This window comes from Beta vulgaris, chromosome 3 (assembly GCF_026745355.1).
Source record: "Beta vulgaris subsp. vulgaris cultivar EL10 chromosome 3, EL10.2, whole genome shotgun sequence".
Lineage (NCBI taxonomy): Eukaryota > Viridiplantae > Streptophyta > Magnoliopsida > Caryophyllales > Amaranthaceae > Beta > Beta vulgaris.
This window is the reverse complement of record NC_079204.1, coordinates 7638859-7664174: the sequence shown is the minus strand read 5'-3', so window position 1 is coordinate 7664174 and position 25316 is coordinate 7638859. Positions and strand designations below refer to the sequence as shown.

Sequence of the window (25316 nt, the reverse complement as noted above, 5' to 3'; positions counted from 1 at the left end):
TAAGAGAAAAACTGAAAGAACAAGTTTAAAATCACGATTAGTCATTTTAATAATCCTACCGCAATTGTGTAAGTTATTCTTATACAAAAATAGATATTAGGGAGGATAATAATAATAACGGTTTTTTCACCATATACCCCTAACAAGTTCTTTTTACATCATATATCCTTTCAACTTTTGAAATTCATCATATACCCTCTACTTTTCAAAAAATACACCAAATTATCCTTTTAACTAACGGTGTTAGACTTCCGTTAGTCATTAACCCCCAATCTCCCCTCTAAACCTAATTAACTAACCCAAACCTAACTCTAATCCTAACCCTAACCCCTAATCTAATACCCTAACTCCAACCACCCAACCACCACCCCATCCCTTAGAGCATGTATAATGGGTGGGTTGGTCTTAATTGGTCTTTGGATTTTTTCTTTCTCTCTCCTTTCCTCCTTACACCTCACATCCCACTAAAACTCTCACCAACTCATCTTTTTTTTCTCACAAATGTGTGCACTTTATTTAGAAAGGGAGACAACGACCTTGACTAAGTTGATAGAGGGTGTTTCCATCCCCTTATACATCATGAGACTCAAAATATTCCTATTTTACTCCCTCCTAGCTAGGGTAAAACTATTCAAATGATAAAGTACGTATTACTATGACGATAAAAATTACCTAACTTTTTCACTTCAAAAAATAAAAAGTTGATAGAAAACATCATAAAATAATCATCCACCCAGAACGACTACGTGCAAAAGAATTTGAGAGAAAATATCAAGTTTTAGGTGTTCTCAGAAGAACTATAAAGGCCTCAGTAGTAATAATAATAATAATAATAAAGTAGTCGGGGTCCAATATTTTAAAATATGAGGCTATAAATAGAGTTAATTCCCACCCTTAGCCTTTCTCATCCAAATTCCAAACAAAAGTTCATTAGCTTAACTTGTTAAAAATGGGATACTCTTTCTCAAAGGTGGCTTTTTTGTTTTGCTTCGTGGTTGCCATGGCTCTTCTGATATCGATTGAGGTTTCGGGTCAGAACTCAGATGATAACTACGATTCCGTTCAACAGTCAGGTGACCTTTCTTTCTCCTTTTTTCTTCCCCAAGCACTCAATATAATGTTGATAATATACATAACTTAACACTAAAATAATATTGTTTTGCAGCCCCATATTCGGCTGGACAGGAACATGGTGGTGATTCTAGCCCTATATATCCCGGAAAAGGGTAATTGAGTGACCATGCCTCACTAGCTCCCAGCTTTCAAATAAAATGATTGTGTACAAGACTCCTTCTGTCGCAACTATTCAACATATTTGATTAAGTAGATCAAAGAGAAGTATTTTGTCACTTCTTGTGTCATAGAAATATACGCTAGGACATAGTTGTTTATAAGGTTGATTCTTATACATCTATCATGTATGTAATGATTTTCCATCTATATATGTACTTTGCAAATGTAATTTCAAATACTCAATGTCAAGTTTCTATTTTTAGTTAATTTAATTGAACTCGTGTGTTTTCAAGTACTTAATACTTATATGTTTGGTACTTATTGATGATAATTTATGATACTTTTGGTTTAAATTTACAAGGGAGTGAATCCTGAAATTGAAAGGGAATAAACAAATCTTAAAGATTATAGTGAAGTAAGTCCAAAGCTCCCAAAAATTTAGACCCGATCAAATCGGCTCGGCCCGATTTTCGGGCGGGTTCGGGCAAGTCCGGCCCGACCCGATATTTTTTGCTTTGAGCTCAGCTTTGGGCAGGTCAAAAATGACTTTTTAGTCTATTTTTTGGCCAAACCCGATTTTGGCCCGAAATAATGAGCTTTGGGCACGAAATTTCGGCCTGAAATTTTGCCCGGCCTGACCAATGGGCAATTTTTTAGGCGTGGTCCAATCCATGATCACCTCTGCTAGAATTAAGAGGCAATAAACAATCTTAAAGAATATAGTGAAGTAAGTCAAAAGGTCCCAAAACGTTTGGACGAAATGTCAATGTCACAAATTTTATGAACTCTTAAAGATAGAAAAAAACATTGTCCTTATTTTGTTCAACTTTAGAAATGGAAAGGGCAAAAACTAATAAAAGTAGAGGAATAAATTAAATTTAAGCCACTTTGTTTCTTTATTTGGTTCACTGTAATCCCAAAGGAATAGTAATGAATAGATTTATTGCTAAAATAGAAGGTACTCACATCATATCATAACAAAAACTCAATTTCTTAGATTAAAAGATAACCTCAAAGATCAACACTCAGTCTAATTGTTGAGCTACAACTTCAAACATAAAGTCCTATACCTCCCGTTGAAATTCATTCAGCTAAAATTTTTGCCATCCACCAAGGCATCAAAATCTCCATGAGCGGCAATCGCATTTGGCACCAATACATTATTCTTGAATATGACTCGGCAAACGCAATCAAGTGATGCAATGAAGATAATGGTGGTCCTTGGAATTTTCTTATTGTTGAGTTTCTTATTTGCTGGGTCACAAAACCAAGCTTTTCATGGGGTCTGGATGTCAAGCCTTCCATTAGCCTTCTCTAAGGGACTTAATTCATACTCTTATTTACCAGTTTAATCCGTTTTTGATATGGAATGAATTAGTTCAAACATCCTACTAGCCCTACTAGTACTCCTAGGAAAACAAGTTCTAGGTTGATGAGCACGAAAACACACATCGCACCCATCTTTATTGCAACTACTACTACTGGAAGGACTCACACAGGGTAGATGCCTCAAAACTTTCTCCGAAGGATGACCCAATCGCTTATGCCAGATATCAATCGATGCCAGCCCATCTACAGCATGTATCTTCACAGTAGGAACACCCCGGAAAAAGAAAAGTCCATCTTCCCGCTCACCCGCTCCAATCAGCGTCCTCGTCCTGCGGTCCTGTAAAACACATAATGATTTAGTGAACTGAACAATGCAGTTGTCAGATTCAACTAACTGCGGAATGGAAATCAAATTACAATCAAGATTAGGAACAAATAAAACATTATGAAGTTTAAAATTTCCCGGAACACCACTTCTCCTTCATGAGTAGCCTGTGCAGAACTACCATCTGGCAACCCTACTGGACATCCCGTAATTTTTCTGGACGTACACAACTGCGAAAATTGCCCTGTGACATGATGTGTAGCACCCGTATCAATAATCCATAAACACTCACCCGTCAGACGATCCTTCGGTTTAGGCAAGTTCAGTAAATCAAGTAAATTCTGCCATTGATCTGAGGAAATCCCTGCAAGGCCGGCACCTGCAGGATCGCGGGGCATAGAAGCCCCGCCACTGGGTTTGTCGGTGGCGCCACCTCCGGCAGCCACGGTTTTGTTGGCGCGTGCTGGTGGCGCGCCTCGGCCTCCACGGCCGCGACCAGCCCGGCCGCCTCTGTTCACCACCCCGCCACGCCTGCCACGAGGACGGTCCCCCCACCACTCGGGATAACCTATTAACTCAAAACAACCCGCTAGATCATGTCCCTCCAGATGACAATTCGAACACGTAACCGAATCACTGGGAGTCCGGGATTTCGACCGGCTATCGACCTTGAAAGCCAGGGCATCACTCGGCGAGGGTTGGGAGGAAGACCGAGTGCCCCGCAAACGCTCCTCTTGAGCCACGATCTGATACGCGCGAGCCACAGTGGGAAGGGGGGCTTGCGCTAAAAGATTCGAACGCAAGGGGCCATAACAATCATCACGCCCTAACAGAAAACGATGCAGACGATCGTCGGAACGCTGCTGCTCAAGAAATCTCACAACTTCACATTGGGCGCCACCCCGAGAACAAGTAGGCGCCACCTCCTGGGAAGATAATTCGTCCCACAGACGAGTTAAACGTCCAAAATAATCCGCCAAAGACTCCATCGATTGCTGCTTACAATCACTAATCTGAGATTTTAATTGACAGATTCGGGTGCCATTAGAAACACAGTAACGTTCTTTCAGATGAGCCCATAATTCATGAGCCGTTTCATAAAACGAAACACTATTTCGAATATTTGGAGAAATAGTGTTTAATAACCACGATACAAGCATAGAGTGTACCGTGCTCCAGTCAGCCAATTTGTCCGGTGTGGTAGGTTTGGCAATCGTGCCTTCGAGAAAACCCAGTTTGCGTTTCGCATTCAAAGACATGCGTATCGCGCGTGCCCATTCATCAAAGTTATCATCTTTCAATTGTATAGGGGTAATTAAAGTGCCAGGATTATCATTAGAGCCTAAAAAATAGGCATGATCAGGTTTAGGGATAGAGGGTTCGGTGTTTTCCGTCATGATAACTCGTCGAACACCACGTGAGTAGGTGCGTAGAGGGGAATCAATGGTGAAGGCTGGATGTCGAGGGTTCTGGAAAAAAAATTCCGGTGGAATTCAAGGATGAAAGCTTCGGTTTTTCAGATTGTGAGGTGGGAAATTATTTTTTTTTTTCTTCGTTCGTTCGGTTTGTCAGGTTTAGGGATGAGAGATTTTTCAAACTCTGGCTCTTGATACCATGTTAAGTTTAGGTTAATTTCTCGTCCGTCTTTTCATTCATCTCATCAATGTATATATATACAACCTCAGTCTAGAGATATTAGGAATAACAACCTATTCCTAATATCTTATCATATCTTATATTTTACAACGGTATCTTTTATAATCCTAACATCAAAATAATATGTACGAATAATGCAAAAGTTAAAATGTTGCACTAAGTATTAATGTTCTAATTACTTTTTCCAACGTGATCAAGGACATATTACTTCTTAAGATTCATCAAAAGCAATTGACAAAAACTATAAGCTTATATATTTCAGTTTCCAAAATACTTGCCACTTTCAAGGTTTCCAAAAACGGTAATCTTCTTGTTAGCTTTTTCATCCGAGTTTTGCTCCATTTCTTCAGCTTTTGACCACGTACTAGTCATGTTCAGTGTTCACAAGGTTCACATTGGATATGTCTAAAATCTTGCTGAAATTGGTTAAAGCATTGTGAAAGGAAGCAACTAAGTAATCGCCTTTATCTAATTTCTTTCATCTCTTTTCTATAAGTCCTTCAACTTGTTTGTTTACTTCAAGGGTGTTGAAAAATTAACCTCCTTTTCATTGCACGCTTCGGCCTACTTGAGTTGTAGAATAACAACTAACATCATTTTCTTCATCACTCTCTACGGTCTCCGGCTCCTTTGTAATCTCATACTTCCTCCATTTTTTTTCTATATTACACTTTTCAATTCACGAACTTCTAGACAATTTTTGGAGTAGAGAGAGATAGAGAGAAAGAAATAAAACAAAAGAGTCTCATGTGAACATGTGATAGGGGAGAGATAGAGAAGAGTTATTACTCAAAATAAAAGTGTAACATCTAATTTGAAACTTCATAAAATAGAAAGTGTAACATGTAAAAAAAACGGAGGAAGTAAAAATTCAAAATTCTGAGCTGCTATAAGAAAAAAACTTACTGACATCTCTGTTATCTTTTGACTACGTCTTGTGAGTAATAAAATACACTAGAGATGGCTACTGGTGCGGGCTGGTCCGTGGATCCTAGTGGGCCGGGATGAGATTTCAAGGTCCAGAACCGGACCGTGAAATTCACGGTTAGGGTGGAATAATCCACGGACTGAAAAATCTTGGCCCACGCCGGCCTATTACCCATTTTCACAGTTTGGGAAACGGTTTTGGCGGTTTGTGGGCCTTGTGGGCCGGCATGAGAATTTTTTTTTCCAAAGTTATATAATCATTTATTATTGTTACATAAAACCTTTAAAATTAATTAAAACATATACAATTATTAATATTAATGAATAATTTCATTATTTTTGAATTTGATTAAAAATATATACAATTTGATTAATATTTACACAATTTAGTTGAATAATTACTTGGGCTAGGCTGGTCCAGTTCATGGGCTGGACAGGACCAATTTCGTGGATCGGACTGGACGGTTTTAGTAGTGGGCTTTCATGGGCTGAGCTCAAAAAACTGACCCACGACCCACGCTCCAATTTCACGGTTCGAGTTGGGCTAGACCAGGTATTTCGCGGGCTCAACCCACACGGTCCGAGATGCTGGATGGGCTGAATTGGCCAGCACTGTTAACCATCTCTGAAACACCTAATAGACATTTATATTTAATTTTAATTGAAATACTATTTGTCATACAAATTTATATTCTTTATTTCTTTTAATTGTTTTATCGAGTAGTAAATAATTTAGCAACCCAAGTCTGAATATACGTGAGAAAACAGGTCGTAATCACAATCTCTTCCGCCCACAGACTCTGTTATGAATCTTCCGTAAACAAAGAAGATCAACGTCCAATTTGACCACTCAACCCCACTCACATCCAAATTCGATCAGTTTATGAGGGTCCCCTAATTATTAGAGAATGGGGTGCCACGAAAAAAAAAAAAAAATCTTATAGACAAGCACAAAAATCAATACTCAATAGGCCAATATACAAATAAAAATAAACTCATTACACCCACACTTTCGATGTTCAAATAAAATATCCCAATATGCAAACAAATAAAATTTGGGTCAGTTCTTTTCAACTTATTTTTATTACTTCTAAATTTATGTAGACTTATCTAAATTTATTAGACATTTTATCGGAAGCTAGTAGACCTTATTTTATAAATATGACCGACTTTATTTTTGCTGAATGAAACTTATCTAAATTTATTTTCTTATAAGCACTGAAAATGAGGTGACATAAAAGACCCTTTATGTGACACTAGAACAGGCATCAGGCAGCCACTAGCTACTAGGATACAGTTCCTAAGTCGATGCAGAAAGATGTATTAGTTTTTTAACCAAATAGCAACAACTCAATAATATATCTTGAGATCAATAAAACAGTTTGAAGGAGACAAAGACGCATGTAGATAGAAGCTACATTATGATAATCTAAATGAAATCAATCACAAAAGTAAAGTACTACTGCATGAACTACTTAACATAAACACATTAGTAGTTAACAGTTCACATAAACACAGAAGTAGTAAGCAGTAGTATTACTGGTATACATGCTTTTTTCCCTTTAACAACCTGTAGGATTACTAACAATTTTGTGTAAAAACACGTACTTTCTTGTTTTATTACTTCCTCCGTTTCATATTATTCGTTATAATTTTCAATTCACGGACTCCTAGGCAATTTTTGGAAAAGAGAGAGGTAGAGAGTAAAAAGAAAAGGGACCCGTGTGAGAAGAGAGAGACAGAGAGAATTTATTGCCTAAAAAAAAGTGTAGCAAGTAATGTGAAACTTATCACAATGAAAAGTGTAGCAAGTATTATGAAACGGATGAAGTATATATATATTTTTGCGCGGATTACACTATGTTTCTTCTTACCGATTGGATCCATCAATTATTTTAATTTTTTTGAGGGGGGATCCATCAATTATTGATATAATATTATCCTCTTGCTTATATTGATATTTTAGAACAACTTTTCTAGATACTTGAGCCAAAAAAGAAACCAAAACGAGCACACCATAATGAAGCCCCATACCCTCTTTCATATCAGCACCCCGTTCCTTCTTTCCTTTACATTTTTTATAATTCAACCAGTTGAAGTCAATAAAGACTTTCTTTTTACAGCCACCAATAATGACTTAATTACCCAATGTACTATCTTTTATTCAGTTTCCAGAACAAATCATACATTGCATATTTTGATTGTGTTATTAACTGACCAGTGAACCACCTCAAAAAACCAGATAATGTACACAAAAACAACCCATACAAAATGAAGCAACACAATCTATCTTTCATACCAACAGCTCTTTCCCTCTTTTTTACTCTTCTTATAACCCAACAAGTTAAAGCAACTACTACCCTTAATAGCACTGAAAATCAAGGTAACGAAACTGATCGTGCAGCATTATGGGCTATCAAGACTCAGCTAATTGATCGTCGCGGCGTTTTAAGCTCATGGAATCGCTCTATTCACCATTGTAACTGGGAAGGAATTACTTGCGGACTTACACACAACAGAGTAACTGTGTTAGATCTGCACACTAAAGGTTTAGCAGGAACCATATCTCCCTTCATTGGAAACCTCAGTTTCTTAAGAATTATACGCCTTACAAATAATAGCCTATATGGCCATATTCCTCCTGAGATTGGCCGTCTATTCAGGCTAGAATCACTATATCTTTTCAACAATTCCCTTACAGGAGAAATACCATCCAACATATCTGGTTGCATCAATCTCCAACTCATTTCTATGCCTTACAACAATCTACATGGAAAACTTCCTACAGAGTTTGGATCATTGATTAACCTTAAATGGCTATGGATGTACTCCAATCATTTTAGTGGACCTCTCTTCGACGTTATAGCCAACCTTACATCACTAGAACTCATAGATGGTCGTTTCAATGAATTCTCCGGAACTATTCCTGACACCATTTCTAGGATGACGAACCTATCTTGGCTCGGACTCTCATCAAATATACTTACTGGTACGATTCCTTCGTCTATCTTTAACCTTTCCTCCCTTATGGATTTAGAGTTGTCTTTCAACCAACTACATGGAAGTATTCCAGCAAATATAGCCTTCACTCTTCCTGTATTACGCTTTCTGCAACTTTCTAATAACTATTTTTCAGGATCACTTCCAATCTCACTAACAAACCTTACAAGTCTTCAAGTGATTGAGTTATCATCAAACAACTTCACAGGCACTGTGCCACTTGATTTTGGAAACCTTTATAACTTACAAATCTTAAGTCTTTCTGATAATAATCTTGTAGGTGACATAAACTTCATTAGTTCTCTTGTTAATTGTAGCACATTAGAAGTTTTGGACTTGCAAAGTAATTACTTTACAGGGATATTACCACAAGTTATAGCTAATCTTTCCACTGATTTAACATGGTTTGGTATTGACCAAAATCCAATAAGTGGAGAAATTCCTATAGGTATAACTAATCTTATTAACCTTAGGTTTATAGGCATGGGTAGAAGTGAACTCATAGGAACTATTCCTCAAGATATTGGGAAGCTTCAAAACTTAGAGAGGTTATTTGTTAACTCTAACAAACTATCAGGTGAAATCCCTGCTTCACTTGGAAATTTATCATACTTGAGCAAGCTTAGTTTAGATAATAACCAATTTCAGGGACAAATACCTGCAAGCCTTGGTGATTGTGCAAACTTGTTATACTTGTACTTATCTCGAAATCGATTCAATGGATCCTTACCCAATGAGCTCTTTGCAAAAACTCACTTTGTTGAATTTCATTTGGCTCAAAATCAATTAGAAGGGTCCTTGCCTATGGAGATTGGTAGGCAAATAAATATAGAATATTTTGATGTATCAAAAAATAAGTTTTTTGGGACAATCCCAACTGTCTTTAGCAGTTTAACTGCTCTTCAAAAATTGTACATGGCAGATAATGTCTTCCATGGTCCGATTCCTCCATCATTTACCTCTTTAAAAAGCCTTACAGAAGTTGATCTCTCCCAAAATAATCTTTCTGGCCAGTTTCCAGAATATTTCTCTTCGCTTCACTTGATATACCTCAACTTATCTTACAACAATTTTGAGGGAAGAGTTCCAACAAAAGGAGTTTTTGCAAATGCGAGTGCGATAGGCCGAGGTCTTATTGGAAATAACAGGCTTTGTGGAGGAATTCCTGAGCTACATCTACCAACATGTGTGGAGAATGAAAGGAAGAAAAGAAGAGTTTCGCGTGCTCTCAAGTTGGCAATTATAGTAACTAGTGCATTTCTTGCAGTATTGGCCATGGTTACATGGATATGGTTGTACTTCACTCGTCATAATAGGAAAACAAAGTTGGCTTCGTCAGACGAACTAGTGAAGGAACCATACTTGAAAGTTTCCTACGACATGCTACTCAAAGCAACTGATGGGTTCTGTCATGAAAATTTACTTGGTTCTGGTTCTTTTGGGTCTGTGTTTAAGGGCACCCTAGATGGAAAGACGGTTGCTGTCAAAGTACTCAACTTGCAAAAACGAGGTGGGTCTAAGAGTTTCATGGCTGAGTGTGAGGCATTGAAGAACATTCGTCATCGTAATCTGGTTGGGATACTAACAGCTTGCTCAAGTACAGATTTCCAAAGAAATGATTTTAAAGCTCTTGTCTATGAGTTCATGCCCAATGGAAGTCTTGATAGATGGTTACACGAATGTGGAAATCTTAGCCTTCTCCAAAGGTTGGATATAGCCATTGATGTTGCTCATGCACTCAACTATCTCCATTGTGAATGTGAGAGCTCGATTGTGCATTGCGACCTTAAACCAAGCAACATTTTGATTGATCACGACATGGTGGCACATGTAGCTGATTTTGGGTTAGCAAAGGTTCTTAACCAACCCCTACATCCAAATCAAAGCAGCTCAATTGGAATCAGGGGAACAGTTGGCTATGTTGCTCCAGGTAATTGATTTTGTTTCAAGAATATAATTGTTTCACTAAATGAGATCTTAATAACTTGAACTAAATTATAATTATATTTCTTGCAATATTTTCTGGACATAGAATTCTCTTCATGAGATCATTACAATTCTAAGTACATTCTAGTGTAAGCTGAAGCTCCTGGACATTTCTATTACTAGCTTAGATCATTATAACCATTACCTCCCTAATATACCTATCTACTTTTGAAAATATATTACAAGCATGTATATGTAGGCAAAAATATTCTACTGTTATTCTCAAATTTTGATGAAACTTCTTTCTCTTTAGAGTACGGGTTGGGAGGTGAAGTTTCCCCTGAAGCTGATCTCTACAGTTTCGGAATCTTGTTGTTGGAGCTTATGACAAGAAAGAGACCTACAGACAATATGTTCAAGGAAGACTTCAACCTCCATATGTATGCAAAGGGAGCATTGCCAGACAAAGTGTTGCAAATTGTAGAGACAACACTTCTAGAGCCTGAAAATGAAGAGCCAGACAACAATGAACCAATAAACCAGGCAACACTTCAAAAAAGAGATGAGTGCATGATCTCTGTTGTGAAGATTGGAGTGGCATGCTCTAATCAATTCCCAAGCAAACGAATGGAAATAAGTGTTGCCATAAGGGAGTTACAGCAAGCTAGAGAAATCCTTCTCAATCCGAGACGGAGACATAACAGGGCAAGAGGCAGGGAAATCTAAGAATGCCAAATCAACTGCACACTGTATTTGTTACTTCTGTAAATACTGTTGAGCTAGTGCTACAAATTGGGCGATCCAAATCAAAATCAAAATCAAAATACAAGCACCCATTTTGGCTTTCTAGACTTGCTCTATATGTGATTGTAACAAAAAAAAAACAATAATATCCGCGTGTAAGAGCTCTTACAGTATTTTCACATTGCCGTGGTTGTATTTCATCTTTATCAAAGAGAATCATTCAGAATATTGGATCACCTATAGCTTCACCTCTGCCACCTTCAGCTTCAGTTTCCTCTTTCTTGTTCGTTAAACTTTGATAAAGATTTGGTATCTGCAAGAGGCTGTATTTTCTTACTTAATCAAATAGGTAAGCAATAGGATCCCAATATTTTCCAATTTATAGTTTTACAGTTATGTAATCCTACTGCTTGAGCTCATGACAGTAAAAAAAAAACCCCACTTACAAAATGTTCAAATAAGACATCAACCTCCATATGTATGCATAACGCAGCATGGCCTGACCAAGTGTTGCAGATTGCAGACTCTGCACATTTGGAGAATATAAGTCAAGAAGCTGATAGAGGAGGATCAGAAACACAAGAGATACTACAGAACACATTAGAGTGCATGGTCTCCATGGTGAAAAATAGAGTGGCATGCTCAAATCAACTGCCACAAGATGAAAATGAAAATAACAACAAACTAGAAACACCCTGCTCAATCACCTTCTCTGATACTCCTGATTGAACTTGAAGCTCTAGTACAACAAGTTGACAACCATGAACCAACCAACTCTAAGCATCTTATTGAAATCTCTGAAATCCAAAACATGCTCAATCAACTGATTTTGTTGTTTTTGCTACTATTGCTCCTACCACTTACCTGAAATTTTGACCCAAAATTGTTGTACTCCTATTATGAACTTCACCTGCTGCATGAACTTTTTATTAAATGGTGTGAGAGACCTTGATGGTTGATTCTCCACTCTCCACTACATGATGTCAAGGGGCCATCTTGGCATTTCAGAGGCTTCGCGCTCATGATTATGCCATATATACCTACGTATGATGCATTTAGGAGTCAATATGCTCCATTAGTTCTGGCTGTCATCTTCGTCAAAGAAAAGCATCATGTAATTACTAAAAATTTCTTTACCATTATTTCTTTACAAATTTTCAATCTAATTGCTACCTAGGAACAAGATGTAAGACCAGTATAGCTTTAAGATAATATAACTAGATCAATTGTCATTTTGCTGCTTTTACTGAATAATAATTCTCGATAAGATCTCAATCTCATATGATCGGGACTAACAACAAAGAATGACATTGCCGGCAGCAATCCTTTCCAGAGTTGACAATAAATATATATCCATATGAAGTGCAGCAGATTCTACAGGTATAACAATTAACAACCTCTTCGAAGTACACATTTCATCTCACATCTAACACGACTCGAGCATGACCTTCTGATATACGGAAATGTTCACTTAACCCCACATGTGCTAGCAGAAGCCATACATGAGTTAAAAGCTCCCCTCCTTGAGCTAGCTGTTGAGCATGGTGATTCGACCTGCATTGGCTTGCAGCATACACCAGCATTTCCACCCATACACCAACTATAATCTGCCATTTCCGCTCTCTATTTTGTAAATATTTTGCCAGGCGACAAGCGTCAAACAAGACTGACTTGCTTCTATCTCCTTTGACATCACCTGGCAGTATGATAGTTTTTATGTTAAGCAACCTTTGCCGAGCTGTATTTGCATCCTCTATGGATCTTTCCTGAATAAAATCCTTTGCCTCTGCAAAGGTATCCTGAAATCTGATTTTCCCTATTCCATTTGGCAACATAAATGGCTGTTTCACAAGTAGGTACAATATATAATTTGATAATAGTTTGCTCACATGACATACAACATAGGCAACTGACTGAGGTTCCAAGTTTTCATCTCTGTGATAGCATAAATCAGTGGCAATATGCCAAAGAAGAATGCTTTGATCAAATTCTTTCTCGACACTCCAGTTAAGATCTTGTGATTGATACCTGTCCAATACCCATGAACCTCTGGAAGTACAAAATGTCCTATCTTCCTTGGAGTCTGATGTATGCTCAAGAAGTTGTTCGAATATGTACTTCTTCAGCAGGTCTGGAACTCTTTCAGTTGGCTCTGCTTCTGTCTTCAGTTTGAATTTATGATAGATATAGCAGGGCAAAAATAGGCATGATTTAGTTGACTCCACTTCAAAACAAGAGCTGATCAGATTGTACTGCATCATCTGGTTAGACCACTTACTCTCACTACCGAAAAGTTTCAGGAATGAGATGGCCTTATAGATTTGCTTAACTGGAATCTTCTCATGATGATCCAACCATATCAAGGCCCAATCCGAGCAAAGCCACCCAATCATACCAAGAATCTCAAGAGAAACAGCTCCAACCAGCAAAATGTAAGTAATGATCACATCAACTCGAGAATACTGGTGCTTTTGTGAGAAGTAATAGGCTGCTAATGTGGCAAAAGTGGATAAGAGAGTGAGAGACCGCAATATGCGACCCCATCTAGTGTAGTGTATGGCAGATTTTGTGTAAAACGAATCAAAGACAAAAGCAAGCTCCATTTCAATGACACTAAAAGCCTTTTTCCAATCACCGTGTAGGAAAAATGATTTGCTCATCTCAAGTTCTTGAAAGCCAAGGATGAGGTCAGCAAAGAGGCACTTGTATATCTGGAAGTACTCATAAGCTCTTCTGGGAGTAGAAGCTGCTTCAATATGGCAGTCTTTAGCACCATCAGTCACTAAGCTACGGATTACCACCTTGGGATCCTTCATTTTCGTCCATTGGATGTTATACCCTTCAGCTTCTCTCAAAACATACTCTTCCATGAATTTAGCATAATTGGGGCCTGGATCTGGACGTGGAAGTAATGAGTCCCTGAAGTGGTCACTGCTTGCAGACCTCAAAGCCCAGGTCCTCTCTCCATATTTGATGATTCCAGAGACAAACATTGGGATAGCGACATAGTTGAGCTGTGTGAGTCTTAGAGACTTAACAAAGATGTAAAATGCTACTAATACCTGGACTAACAGTCCCAGCAAGTGTCGCAACCATAATGCATTGTCTTCCATGGAATAAGCAGTAATAGTGTCGGGGCCGCCAAGGTGCAAGAGAAGAATCGGTGCCCACAATGCTTTCAGTATGTTGCTGGAATTGACTGTGTCATCACCTTGTTGGTTAGCGTTAGACAGACTGCCAAGAGCAACAGTAGCAACCCAATCAGCAGATAAGTAAGCAAGCCAAAGGGTATACCTTATCCGCTTTCGTCGGTCACGCTTCCTCTGCTTGCCTAACCAAATAAGTATTAACTGCAAGCAAAGGCTTATAAGAACCAGAGCCCGAATCTCCCATTCATTCCACAGCCTCATCGCATGGACTTCCCATCGGTTCCAGAGCTTGGGCCAAGTTCTTGGGAGAATCTGTACCATTTTTCAATATATACTCAGATATTCTATTTCCCAGTCTAATCTGTAGTTCAATCAAGGATACCCCTTGAATCAAAACAAGATCTAGAGGCAAAGCTTGGAGTGTGGAGTCACAACAAATCCCCGGCCAACTGGCCTGCTTTATTACTTCTTTTTCTGATTGGCAGACCAGGTGATGAGCATTCTGATTTTCTTTTATGGTAGGAAGTAAAATAGCATCTGATTTCTTTCAGTTTATTACTATAGGACTATTAGATTTAGAGGGGTTTCATGTTGGCACACACAAGGTTTAGAAAAATATTTAAGAAAAAAAGAGCACCAGCTATCTTGTGGTTCCAAAGCATAGTCACAACAAATATGAAATCGACACCTAAACAATTTGAACTTCAAATATGAATAACACTGTTTGTTGAGTGTTACTCTTACCTAACCCTAGGGCTGGCAATCAGGTCGGGTTGGGTCGATTTCAGGTTGACCTGATTAATATTTCAGGTCTCTTACCCTTGACCCAAACCCGACCTGATTTATATTTCAGGTCGAAAACCTCAACCCAAATCCGACCTTATATTTTTCGGGTTGACCCGAAATCAACCCAAAATGACCTGAAATAAAAATCTAAATATCCAATGATAAAAAAAACTGGCAACTTAATTCAGAAAGGTATTGTACATGTAACATGTTTAAGTTTCAAGTTTCAAAGCCAGAATTTTCATGTTGAAGTGAGTTGGGCTTGGCCAAATATTGTAACATAACCGGCTAAGGGCTAAACTAACATAATATAAGTTATTTTTAAATCAGGTCATTTCGGGTTACTTTCAGGTTCAAAAGGTCAACCTGAACCTAACCCATTATATTTTCAGGTCGGGTTGGGTCGACCCAATTTTTTTTCAGGTCGAAAATCTCAACCCAAACCCGGAATTTTCAGGTCAATTTCAGGTTGGGTTATCAGGTTGGGTCAATTTTTGCCAGCCCTACCTAACCCTACTGAACAAGTAGGCAGTAGCAATATATTAATAATAAAATAAAGCCACCACTAAACTTTGTGGGAGTAGTTAAAAAAAAGATCCAAAAGAAGAGAAAAAGAGAGGCAGCAGCCATGTTACTCCAACACGGATACGGGTGTCGTATCCAAGTAGAGATCGGAGGATCCGACACCCTACTCCGAAAATTAGGCTGATACTCCGACACGGTCAATAGAGTGTCTTGACCAATATACTAGACACGTCAATGATTGAAAGTGTCGGAAAAATATTTTAATAAAAATAAAATCAATACTAAAATAAAATCAATACTAATATATTTAGAAAATTATAAAGAAAAGAACTAGTACTATAATGTGCTTACTTGGTCTTTGATTTGAAAAAAGAAAAAAAATATATTGGAAGTTGAAAAGTCAAAAGGGAATAGTAAAGGCAGTAAAAAAAGTAAAAAAAAGAAAAGAAAAGAAAAGAAAGAGGGGTGGTATACAGCTAACAATCCACGTGAGTATTTTATTCCAATTTTCAGTCTCTTCTTTCTCTACCACCCTTCGTTCTTCTTTCTCTTCTCAGTTCTCACTGTGCAACAATGGCAGCCTGCGAAAGTGCAAAGTGCGAACCGTTCTTCTTTGATTTGCCCATCACGACTTGATCTCCTGAGTAAAAGCCCTAACAAATTATGAGAAAATTTCGTGTAATTCGACCTCAATTAGCAGATCTAGGGTTTACAATTTCAACAAAGTAGGTAATTTTTCACCCTTTTCTCTGTGTTTCTTTCTTAGTTTTGTCAAATGGGTGTCCAATTTCCGACACTTTTCCGATACGGTTATCGACGCCCATTTCCAGGCGTGTCGCGCGTCGTGTCGAGTCGACACGCGACACGCGAGGTTGAATAGGGTGTCGGAGTAACGTAGGGCAGCAGCATGTTCTACAATTCATCATTTTTCCAACACCTAAATCTTTTATCGTGCCAGTTAACTTTGTGTCTTCTTTTGCCTCATTGGTGAAAGAGAAAGAAAGTAGGCAGGATATTTTGCAGTATGGCAACTCAAACTCAAACTCAAACTGGAAATGAGGTTGATCTGACTGAAATGCTCCCAAAAGTTGCAGATATGATCTATGAGGAATCTCCATTAATAGAGGGATTTGAGGATCTATTTAGATCACTTGAGCCGGGTTTAAGAGCTTTACAAGCTATACTGAAAGGGTCAGAAGCACAAAGAAGCTCAAATGTGGAGGAGGTGAAAGTGTTGATGGGAAAGATGAAAGAAGTTGTTTTGTCTGCAAAAACCCACATTGAGGATTACATAATAAAACGAGAACAGCCAATAAAAAGAGGTCATCTCAGGAGGTTTGTGCCATTCATGAGAAATGTCAGGGATCACAAGAGACTCATCAAACTTTTAAGGTCAATAGAAGTCCAAATTCCTGAACTCGTTACACGTGCTCAAGAGCTAGGCATAACAGCAGTTGCAGACTTGTCATTTGGGATTCAACTACGGAATGAAGATAGTGTTGTCGGGTGTGATGAAAGTGTGCAAATTTTGGTAAGTTACCTTCTCTCCGAGTACCGTCATCGTGCTTCTACAATTTCTATTTTGGGCGTGAAAGGAGTTGGCAAGACGACCCTTGCATCCATGGTATATAAAAATGCCATGATATCTAGTCATTTCACTTGTCGTGCTTGGGTTACTGTACAACAAGATTTGGAGCCTAAAGAAGTTTTACAGAGCATAGGCAAACAAGTGTTGCAGGGAAACGACAAAGGAGACCTGGAGCAGAGTATACTATTGGCTTTGAGTAGCAGTGAGCGTTACCTCATAGTACTGGATAATGTGCCAACACCTGAAGTATGGAGACTACTACAAGAAGTGTTGCCAATCACATGTGCTGGTGCAGTTATCATTACCACCCAGGTTAGAGAGGTTGCATTGGAAGCTAGCTTAAGAGGGCTAATTTATCAAGTCGAGTTGCTAACTCCAGAAGAGAGCTGGAAGCTGTTTTGTGCTAGACTTGGAGATGTCCCCCAAGAGTTGATGCAACTGGGAAGGGACATAGTAGAAAGTTGCAAGGGCTTGCCACTGACAATATCAGAAACTGCAAGTATACTCTCTAGGGAAGTAAGAACTGCGGATTGCTGGAGTAAGCTACTGCAAGAGCTTCGAAAAGAAGGTTCTATCAAGCATGTAGCTGCGGATGCGTTGCCATCTAATCTGAAGAAATGCTTGTACTATTTTCTCCTTTTTGATGAAAACTATGAAATTCCTGCTAGACGATTGATTGCACTTTGGCTTGCTGAGGGACTTGTGCACTCGGAAGGGTCCAATGATGAGATTCCTCTAGAAGTTACAGCAATGAAGTACTTCATTGATCTGGAACAGCGAACAGTCATACAGGTTTTGAAGAAGAAGCCAAACGGTAATGCTAAGACATGTCGCCTGCAACACGCTATCAGAGACATATTGCTACCAAAAGCCCAGGCAAGTCATTTTTTTCATCACAGCAGAAGTAATGTGATTGATATACGTAGGCTCTCTCATCTTCCAGAAATTAATGGTGCTACCTCTGCTGTTAGAGCTGCTGGTGGAAACCAACAAAGTAATTCTTTGGCAACTAGTTACAAGCATATGCGTTCATTTCTATCCTTTGATCCACGAGAAGGGCCTGAGCCAGGAGAGCACATCAGAAACTTTCTTCACAGAAATGTCAAGATGGGAGGCTTCAAGAGCTTGAGAATAATGGATCTTGAAGGTGTTTTCCGCCCCATTGTACCTGATACTGTGCTAAAAGAACTTAGCCAACTTAAATATTTAGGACTAAGGAGGACTTATTTATATGTCCTGCCTACATCAGTTGGCTGCTTGCACAAACTTCTCACGTTGGACTTGAAGCACACTTGCATAAGCACTGTTCCACGTTCCATTTGGAAGTTAAAGGAGTTGAGACACTTGTACCTGAGTCAGGATTACCGTACAGAATTACCTTCTCCCTCCAGTGGGACACCGATCTCGCTAACCGATCTCCAAACATTGTGGGGTGGGTATATAGATGATCAGAGTCTAGTCAAAGATGGCTTCGATAGACTGAAGAGCCTCAGAAAACTGGCATTAACATGTCAAATGACAGCTTCCAAACAGAAGGCACTAGAAGAGTGGATTGTGAAAATGCCTCACCTTGAATCCTTGAAATTGAGGTTGATTGATCAAATGATCCAACCATCTAGCATCTATCTTGAGCATCTTTCAGGTCTTACAAATCTTACTAGCCTTTATTTAATCGGAAAGATAGAATTTAGTCAATCTACACATGCTAGTTTGCTCACCACACTTCCAGAAAGCCTTTTGGAAATTACCTTGTCTCTGTCCAAGTTAGAACAAGATCCAATGCCGGTATTGGGAATGCTTCCAAACTTAAGAATCCTTGCTTTGCTCTCTGAATCTTATACTGGAAAGACCATGATGTGTCGTTCTCCAAGCTTTCAAAAACTCCATTTGTTAAAACTCTGGAAACTAAATGAACTGGAAGACTGGAATGTGGATGAAGGAGCTATGCCGGTAATTGGAGCAATTGAGATTCGGTCCTGTATGAAATTAAAAACATTTCCACAAGAAATGAAGCATCTAATTTACTTTCAGTGAGCATGATAGCATATGACAACAAACAATACTGGAGCTAGAAGATATTCTCTGCGCTGCTATAAAGGACTGCTGGAGGTTATGGTACATACCACAACAGTTCCTTGAGCCAAGCCCCAAGGTACTGATTTTTAAGTGAACTAGACATCACTACTGCTTCATTCTTTCCAGAATTTCTCAGGATAACTGCTGGTTTGGTCTTCCTCATTTTATTTTTTTGGTTTGGTTGAGGCCTTGATCAGCACCTTCTTTTGTGCTTCTCAATAATCTTAAACATCCACTCGATATAAATGTTTCACAATAAGCTTAACATTTTCGTTTTACCTTATTTTATTTTATCTCTCTTATGGTCACATGGGTCCACCTTCTTCCTATCGGTCTCTATCATCTTTCTTGTTTCTTGTGTCACATAATATATATTAAAGCTATTGTGAATATCACTAATAAGATAACCTTATCCATAAAAATGTTCACATGAATGAGTGTGGGTTTGAATCTCAGCGATACATGAACGCTCAAAACAAACCAATTAGTTCTCTGCGCAAAAAAACATTAGACATTCCATCTTCTGAAACCAAGACTTTTGATGTTATTTGACGTACAATAATTTCTATATGCCTATTATGGATCTGCACCCCCTAGGATCGATATACCTTTTGGATCTTGTCAATCAAAGAGATACAGCTTTGCGCTATAGTTAGCTCAGCCCCAATGAAGAATCCCCAAGGAATTCCAAGAATTCTTGTTATACGTTCGTTCCAACCATCAATCCTCTTTTTTAGATTCATCGATATTGAATTAATCGAACGAACTTCTAAGACTTGTTCCACTTTTGGAAGACCTTGCGTTATGTCACCAGACCGCGATTTTTCATATATAAATGTAACTAATGTATCCCCTTCATAAATGATTTCCCCATAATGGCCATGAACTGTTGCTCCTGGAGTAGCCAAATAGGGCTTAGCTGATCTTATTACTACGTAGTCAGATTGAACAATTAGAACTTGACCCGATTTTAAGTGCGGTCCGTTTTTGGTTATACATACATTTTCACAAACAAATTGTCTATTGGCAGCTATGTAATGATTTTTCAGCCATAGAGGACTAAAGAGCTACTCCCTCCGTCTTTTTTTATTTGCTACATTTTGCCATTTAGAGGTGTCTCAATTTATTTGCTACATTTGCCAACATTACTACAAATGATAATAAAACAAACATCCAAAAGTTCAGCCCAAAAAATTAGCCCACTTAATCAAATTCCCTAAACCTACCCAACCCACCTAACTCAATTTATTACCCCACTCCCTCCATTTAACCCTACCCCAACCCCCCTATAACTACTCCCTCCAAAACCCTAATGTCATAACTTCTGTCATTTTCTTCTCTCTCCTTCTGACTCTCTCTCTCCTTCTGACTGTCACTTTCCTCTCTCTTCTTCTTCTTCAAACCCTCAGATCTAGGGTTTTTTACTCCAAAATTGTTGAAAAAAACAGTAGATTAATTATCTACTCTTTTCTGCGATCATTATAAACCTAGATTTTGTCATTTTGGAGTGATTTCAGAAACGAGTCCCTGTTTCTTCGGTATTTTGAGTGATTTTGGGTATTTCATGGATGAGTTTACTCCAAAATCAAAGAAACGGCTCTTTGATTTGATGGACGAGTTAGATGCGGAGGCTAAAAATTCTAGGGTTGCAAAAAAATCGTTGGATTTTGGTTCGTTTTGTTGGTCTTGTGGCGCGCCTTCAAGAAAACCACCAGATCTTCAATTTGGTGGTGTATTTGAGGGCAAAAAACCTGAAAAATTGGAAGATCCACCTCCGGAAGGCTTTAAATCATGGCGAGCTTACCTCTCTTGGTATAAAAACCATCTCGAAATGGTTTCGGAGAGTCCCCTTTCAAATTTTGACTCAGATCGGTCCACTCCTTAACTTAAATCTTTGTTTTTAAAATTTTAGGAAGTTTTTTTAACTTGCTTTGCCTGTGGGGTTGCGTTTGATTAGATTGCATGTTTAGGTTTTTGTGTTTTTTTCATGTTTTAGCCTCGATTTGTTTATACGCATGTTGTTTATGCCTCGATCTGTTTATAAACTTGTTTATTTTGCCTTGATTTGTTTAATTTCTGTTTATTTTGCCTTGATTTGTTTAATTTCTGTTTATTTTGCCTTGAGTTGTTCTGTTTATGTGATATTTTCACTTGATCTGTTAAAACATGTTAATTTAAGCCTTGAGTTGTTCTGTTTATATGATATTTTGCCTTGATCTGTATATGTATGTTCATTTTAGCCTTCATTAGGTCTGTTTATATGATATTTTCACTTGATCTGTTAAAACATGTTAATTTAAGCCTTGAGTTGTTCTGTTTATATGATATTTTGCCTTGATCTGTAATATATGTTGATTTTAGCCTTCATTAGGTCTGTTTATATGATATTTTCACTTGATCTGTTAAAACATGTTATTTAAGCCTTGAGTTGTTCTGTTTATATGATATTTTGCTTGATCTGTATATAACTGTTCATTTTAGCCTTCATTAGGTCTGTTTATATGATATTTTCACTTGATCTGTTAAAACATGTTCATTTAATCCTTGAGTTGTTCTGTTTATATGATATTTTGCCTTGATTTGTTAAAACTTGTTCATTGAAGCCATAACTTGTTCTGTTTATATGATAGTTTGCCTTGATTTGTTAAAACTTGTGCATTTAATCCTTGAATTGTTCTGTTTATATGATATTTTGCCTTGATTTGTTAAAATATGTTCATTTAATCCTTGAATTGATCTGTTTATATGATATTTTGCCTTGATTTGTTAAAACATGTTCATTTAATCCTTGAATTGATCTGTTTATATGATTGTTTGCCTTGATTTGTTAAAACTTGTGCATTTTACCCTTGATTAGTTCTGTTTATATGATATTTTGCCTTGATTTGTTAATATATGTTCATTTGCCTTTATTTGTGTGTGTGTTGGTGTGATCCTCTATGATGAAATAGGATGTTACATCCAAATTGTTACTCCATTTTGCATTTAATCAGTGGTAAAATGAATAGAATTGTAGTATAAAGAATTGATGAGGCATTTGTGTTATATTTTGGTTTTTGTTTGGCTGTCCAATTTAGTTTTAATGACATATACAAAGTTTACATGAGAGGTGCACTATGTTCCTCAATGATGAATGAGGTCAGATGATTTATACTAAGGACATTATGCCTTTTAAGACCAGTATACTCATGTTGCCACCAATTTTTTGTGCTCTTCTTTTCAACTTTTCCTCTGTTTTAATAGCATGTGTTGAGTAATATGGATGAGTGGGGACTCCCTGAGAGGAACTTAAATCATGCCTTGATCTGTGTTTTATTGAAATTGGCCTTCATTATCATTTTGTCTTAAATATGATCGAGAAAAAAATGAAATCTAATTGAAGTTTTTGTGAAACAATGTTCAATTTGATTTTCTTTTTTTCTCGATCATTTGTTTGATACAATGATACCCTGTTTTTTGTTCTTAACCTACATGAACTTTTATTTTTACTAACGTTTTTTGCACTACAGTTTTTGTAAACCTAACTAAACTTGAACTTTTATTTTTACTAACTGTTTTTTTATGGATGATATATCAAGTGTTTTATTTTTTTAACTTAACATAACCCAACATGTTTACATATTATAAATGTAAGATTTAGTACAAAATGTTTTTAACTACATATACAAAATGTTTAACAACCTATATATGTTGTATTTTACTTACAAAATGTTCTTGCACTCTAATGCCCAAAAAATTGGCCTTCAAATGCCCATTGCTTGCTGTTTTTGCTTTATATTATCCCAATACCATCATCTGAATCTTCATCCCCATAGTTTGCTTCTTCTTGATCATCTTCAAGATGACCTTCTTCTGCCCATTTTCTGCTCTCTTCTACTAATTGTGGGCTAATGACAATACTTGTTGGTAACTCACCCCTCCTCTCAAGTGATTTCTTCCCCATATGTGGTATGTGGTAATTGTTGTTACCCTTAACTATTAGAGTCTCCTTCATCACTTGTTGTAGAGTTAACCAAATGTGATTGCATAGCTTAGGATCATAGTTGTCAAATGCCTTGTTCACTGCCTTCACCAACTGTTTCACACTCCTAGGTGCTATTTGATCTTTTAAGGTTTGAATTGCATTAAAAAAACCAAGATCTAACACATTCATATCTGGTGACTGTGCTGGCTGATTGATTAATCTGATATCAAAACCATCTTTTTGTGCTTCCAACATGAACTGCTCATCAGTACTTGCTATGTGTGGCCTTGCATTGTCTTGGACAATCCATATTTGCTTGCATCCATTATCTGGCCACTTGTTTCTTATAGATGGCAGTATGTGATTTATGAGTTTCTCCCTTATGCATCTTTTTGTGATGCTTAATTGAGCTTTGGTTTCAATCACCCCAGCATCTCTGTTACAACTTGACCTCTTTGCTGCCACCTCTTCTATGAATGGGAAGATTCCTATCTTCCCATCAAAACTGACCTCTCCACTTAGTGCTATGTGTGGCCTTGCTAGTGCAGCTATGAACATCACTTTGACAATGAACCTCTTGCTTTTGCATCTTCTATATGGCTCTGTTTCACCAGGAGCTAGGTAGTACCTTTGAGAAATTTTGCTCATGCAAAACCATTTCTCATCCACATGCACCAAATTATACATGTTGCTGAATTTTGGTATTGTTTGGATAGTGTTTGGTATGATAGAACCCAAACACCACAAAACCCTTGCAATTTTATGTGCTGGAGTCAGGTGTGGTTTTATGGCATTAGTGTGTTTTTTGATTGCTCCCCTTTTCACCAATCTGTGCAATGTAGACCTGTGTATGCCTAGGGATGCTGCTGTTGCTCTTATAGTAGTCCTCTTTCTTAGAGGAATTGCCATTAACCTTTGAGGATCTAATTGAATTCTTTTTCTTCCTACCCTCCCTGTTTTTCTGTGATTCACATCTATTCTTGCATCTTCTTGAAGTTGTTGTCTTAACTTCTTCCATATTCTTCCAATTGTCCACCTTGAAGTATTCAATTCAATGGCAATTTTTTTGATAGCCCCTTGAGGTATAGTGAATATGCCATTAAATTTTGTGTAAGCTACTTGTTGTAGCCTGTTTGCAACATGACATCTTGAGTTGTTGTGCAAAAAATGTGTGCTGTTGACCACTATTTCTGGCTGTTGCTGTTCTTCATGTTCTTCATGTTCTTCATGTTCTTCCTCTGATTCACTATCTGTCCAATCATATTCTGAGACGTGTACATCTGAATCATCATCTAACCATTCAGCCACCAACTCTTCTTCATCATTCCCATGTTCCATTGCTGAGAAGTTATTTTCTTCTTCTTCACTTGATGTTGCTGGTGCTCTGTTAAGATCAAAGGCCTCTTGTTGTGGTTGAACTTGTAAGTCTGGTAATGGTTGTGGTTCTGGTTCTGGTTCTGGTTCTGGCAGTGGGTCATTCAGATCAAAATTGGGTAAGTTGGTGGTGAATTAAGAGCTGATGGGGATGGTGTTGAAGTGTTATCAGTAGAACTGTCTAGGGGGGCCATAGCTAAGCTATGGATGCCAGACATGTTCAAGCTGAGAAAGCTTCCACACTTTCCTCAAGTGAAGCTATGAAATCAGAAATGGCTTGTATAAAACTCTATGATGATTTTGCTCTGAGAGTTAATCTACCCAAACCCCCCCCCCCAAGGAAATGGCTACTGCTGGGTGGTTTTTATGGTGGTTTAAGCTGCTGGTTGGTGTCTTTGATGGTGGTGGTGGCTGACTGCTGGTTGGTCTGTTTGGTTATGTTGATGGAAGTGGTGAAAATAATAAATGCAAGTGTAAAAGTGGTTGTGTATATATAGTCCACAATTTGTTAGGATTTTTTTCATGTTTTTAGGGGGAAAATTCAATTCCCCCTTAAGTTCGAATTTTTGGGTAAAATTTCAATACCTGTTATGTAATCTACCTTTAAAATTTTGGAGGGAAAATTTTTGTTCCCTTTGGTTGTATAATTGTAACAGAATAGTTTAGTTGTATTGCTTGTATAAAAATTTTGGAGGGAAATGAAATCCCTCTTTC

At 37.8% G+C, this 25316-nt stretch overlaps 4 protein-coding genes and 1 long non-coding RNA gene across 15 annotated transcripts in view; 3 read left to right on the top strand and 2 right to left on the bottom strand.

The window, feature by feature from the left end:
* Positions 1-575: 575 nt before the first annotated feature.
* Positions 576-1505, top strand: LOC104888498 (uncharacterized). The gene is made up of 2 exons (XR_789453.4): positions 576-1073; positions 1166-1505. It is a non-coding gene; the product is annotated as an uncharacterized LOC104888498 (long non-coding RNA).
* A 1076-nt stretch (positions 1506-2581) lies between these two features.
* LOC130590685 (uncharacterized) lies at positions 2582-4284 on the bottom strand. Its single transcript, XM_057393235.1, has 2 exons — positions 3034-4284; positions 2582-2956 (listed from the first exon to the last, which is right to left on the bottom strand). Exons 1-2 carry the CDS (start codon positions 4282-4284, stop codon positions 2582-2584), a joined length of 1626 nt encoding a protein of 541 aa, XP_057249218.1.
* A 3252-nt stretch (positions 4285-7536) lies between these two features.
* On the top strand, positions 7537-11376 carry LOC104888493 (probable LRR receptor-like serine/threonine-protein kinase At3g47570). Its single transcript, XM_010673497.4, has 2 exons — positions 7537-10400; positions 10710-11376. The coding sequence occupies exons 1-2, from the start codon at positions 7742-7744 to the stop codon at positions 11120-11122; spliced, it is 3072 nt and encodes a 1023-aa protein (XP_010671799.2). The 5' UTR covers positions 7537-7741; the 3' UTR covers positions 11123-11376.
* The window catches only part of LOC104888495 (uncharacterized), a 30014-nt gene continuing 15153 nt past the window's right edge, over positions 10456-25316 (bottom strand). Inside the window, exons 1-5 of one of the 11 annotated variants that reach the window (XM_010673498.3) lie at positions 18937-19068; positions 11848-14601; positions 11587-11666; positions 11310-11463; positions 10456-10898 (exon numbers count right to left, since the gene is read on the bottom strand). In XM_010673498.3, coding sequence (XP_010671800.2) covers positions 12556-14550 — 1995 coding nt within the window. In that variant the 5' untranslated portion in view covers positions 14551-14601; positions 18937-19068 and the 3' untranslated portion in view covers positions 10456-10898; positions 11310-11463; positions 11587-11666; positions 11848-12555. Of the gene's footprint in view, positions 11464-11586; positions 11667-11847; positions 14602-18936; positions 19069-25316 lie in introns of those variants that run through there. The other 10 variants (XM_048640977.1, XM_010673500.3, XM_010673499.3 and 7 more) reach the window with 10 other exon arrangements.
* Positions 16094-19529, top strand: LOC104888496 (inactive disease susceptibility protein LOV1-like). Its single transcript, XM_010673502.3, has one exon. The coding sequence runs from the start codon at positions 16625-16627 to the stop codon at positions 19220-19222; it is 2598 nt and encodes an 865-aa protein (XP_010671804.2). The 5' UTR covers positions 16094-16624; the 3' UTR covers positions 19223-19529.

Coding starts and splice junctions, on each gene's coding strand:
- LOC130590685 (XM_057393235.1), bottom strand. CDS start 4,284: ATGACGGAAAACACCGAACCCTCTATCCCTAAACCTGATCATGCCTAT. Junction 2,957..3,033: donor CTACTCATGAAGGAGAAGTG/GTGTTCCGGGAA, acceptor TCCATTCCGCAG/TTAGTTGAATCTGACAACTG.
- LOC104888493 (XM_010673497.4), top strand. CDS start 7,742: ATGAAGCAACACAATCTATCTTTCATACCAACAGCTCTTTCCCTCTTT. Junction 10,401..10,709: donor AGTTGGCTATGTTGCTCCAG/GTAATTGATTTT, acceptor CTTTCTCTTTAG/AGTACGGGTTGGGAGGTGAA.
- LOC104888496 (XM_010673502.3), top strand. CDS start 16,625: ATGGCAACTCAAACTCAAACTCAAACTGGAAATGAGGTTGATCTGACT.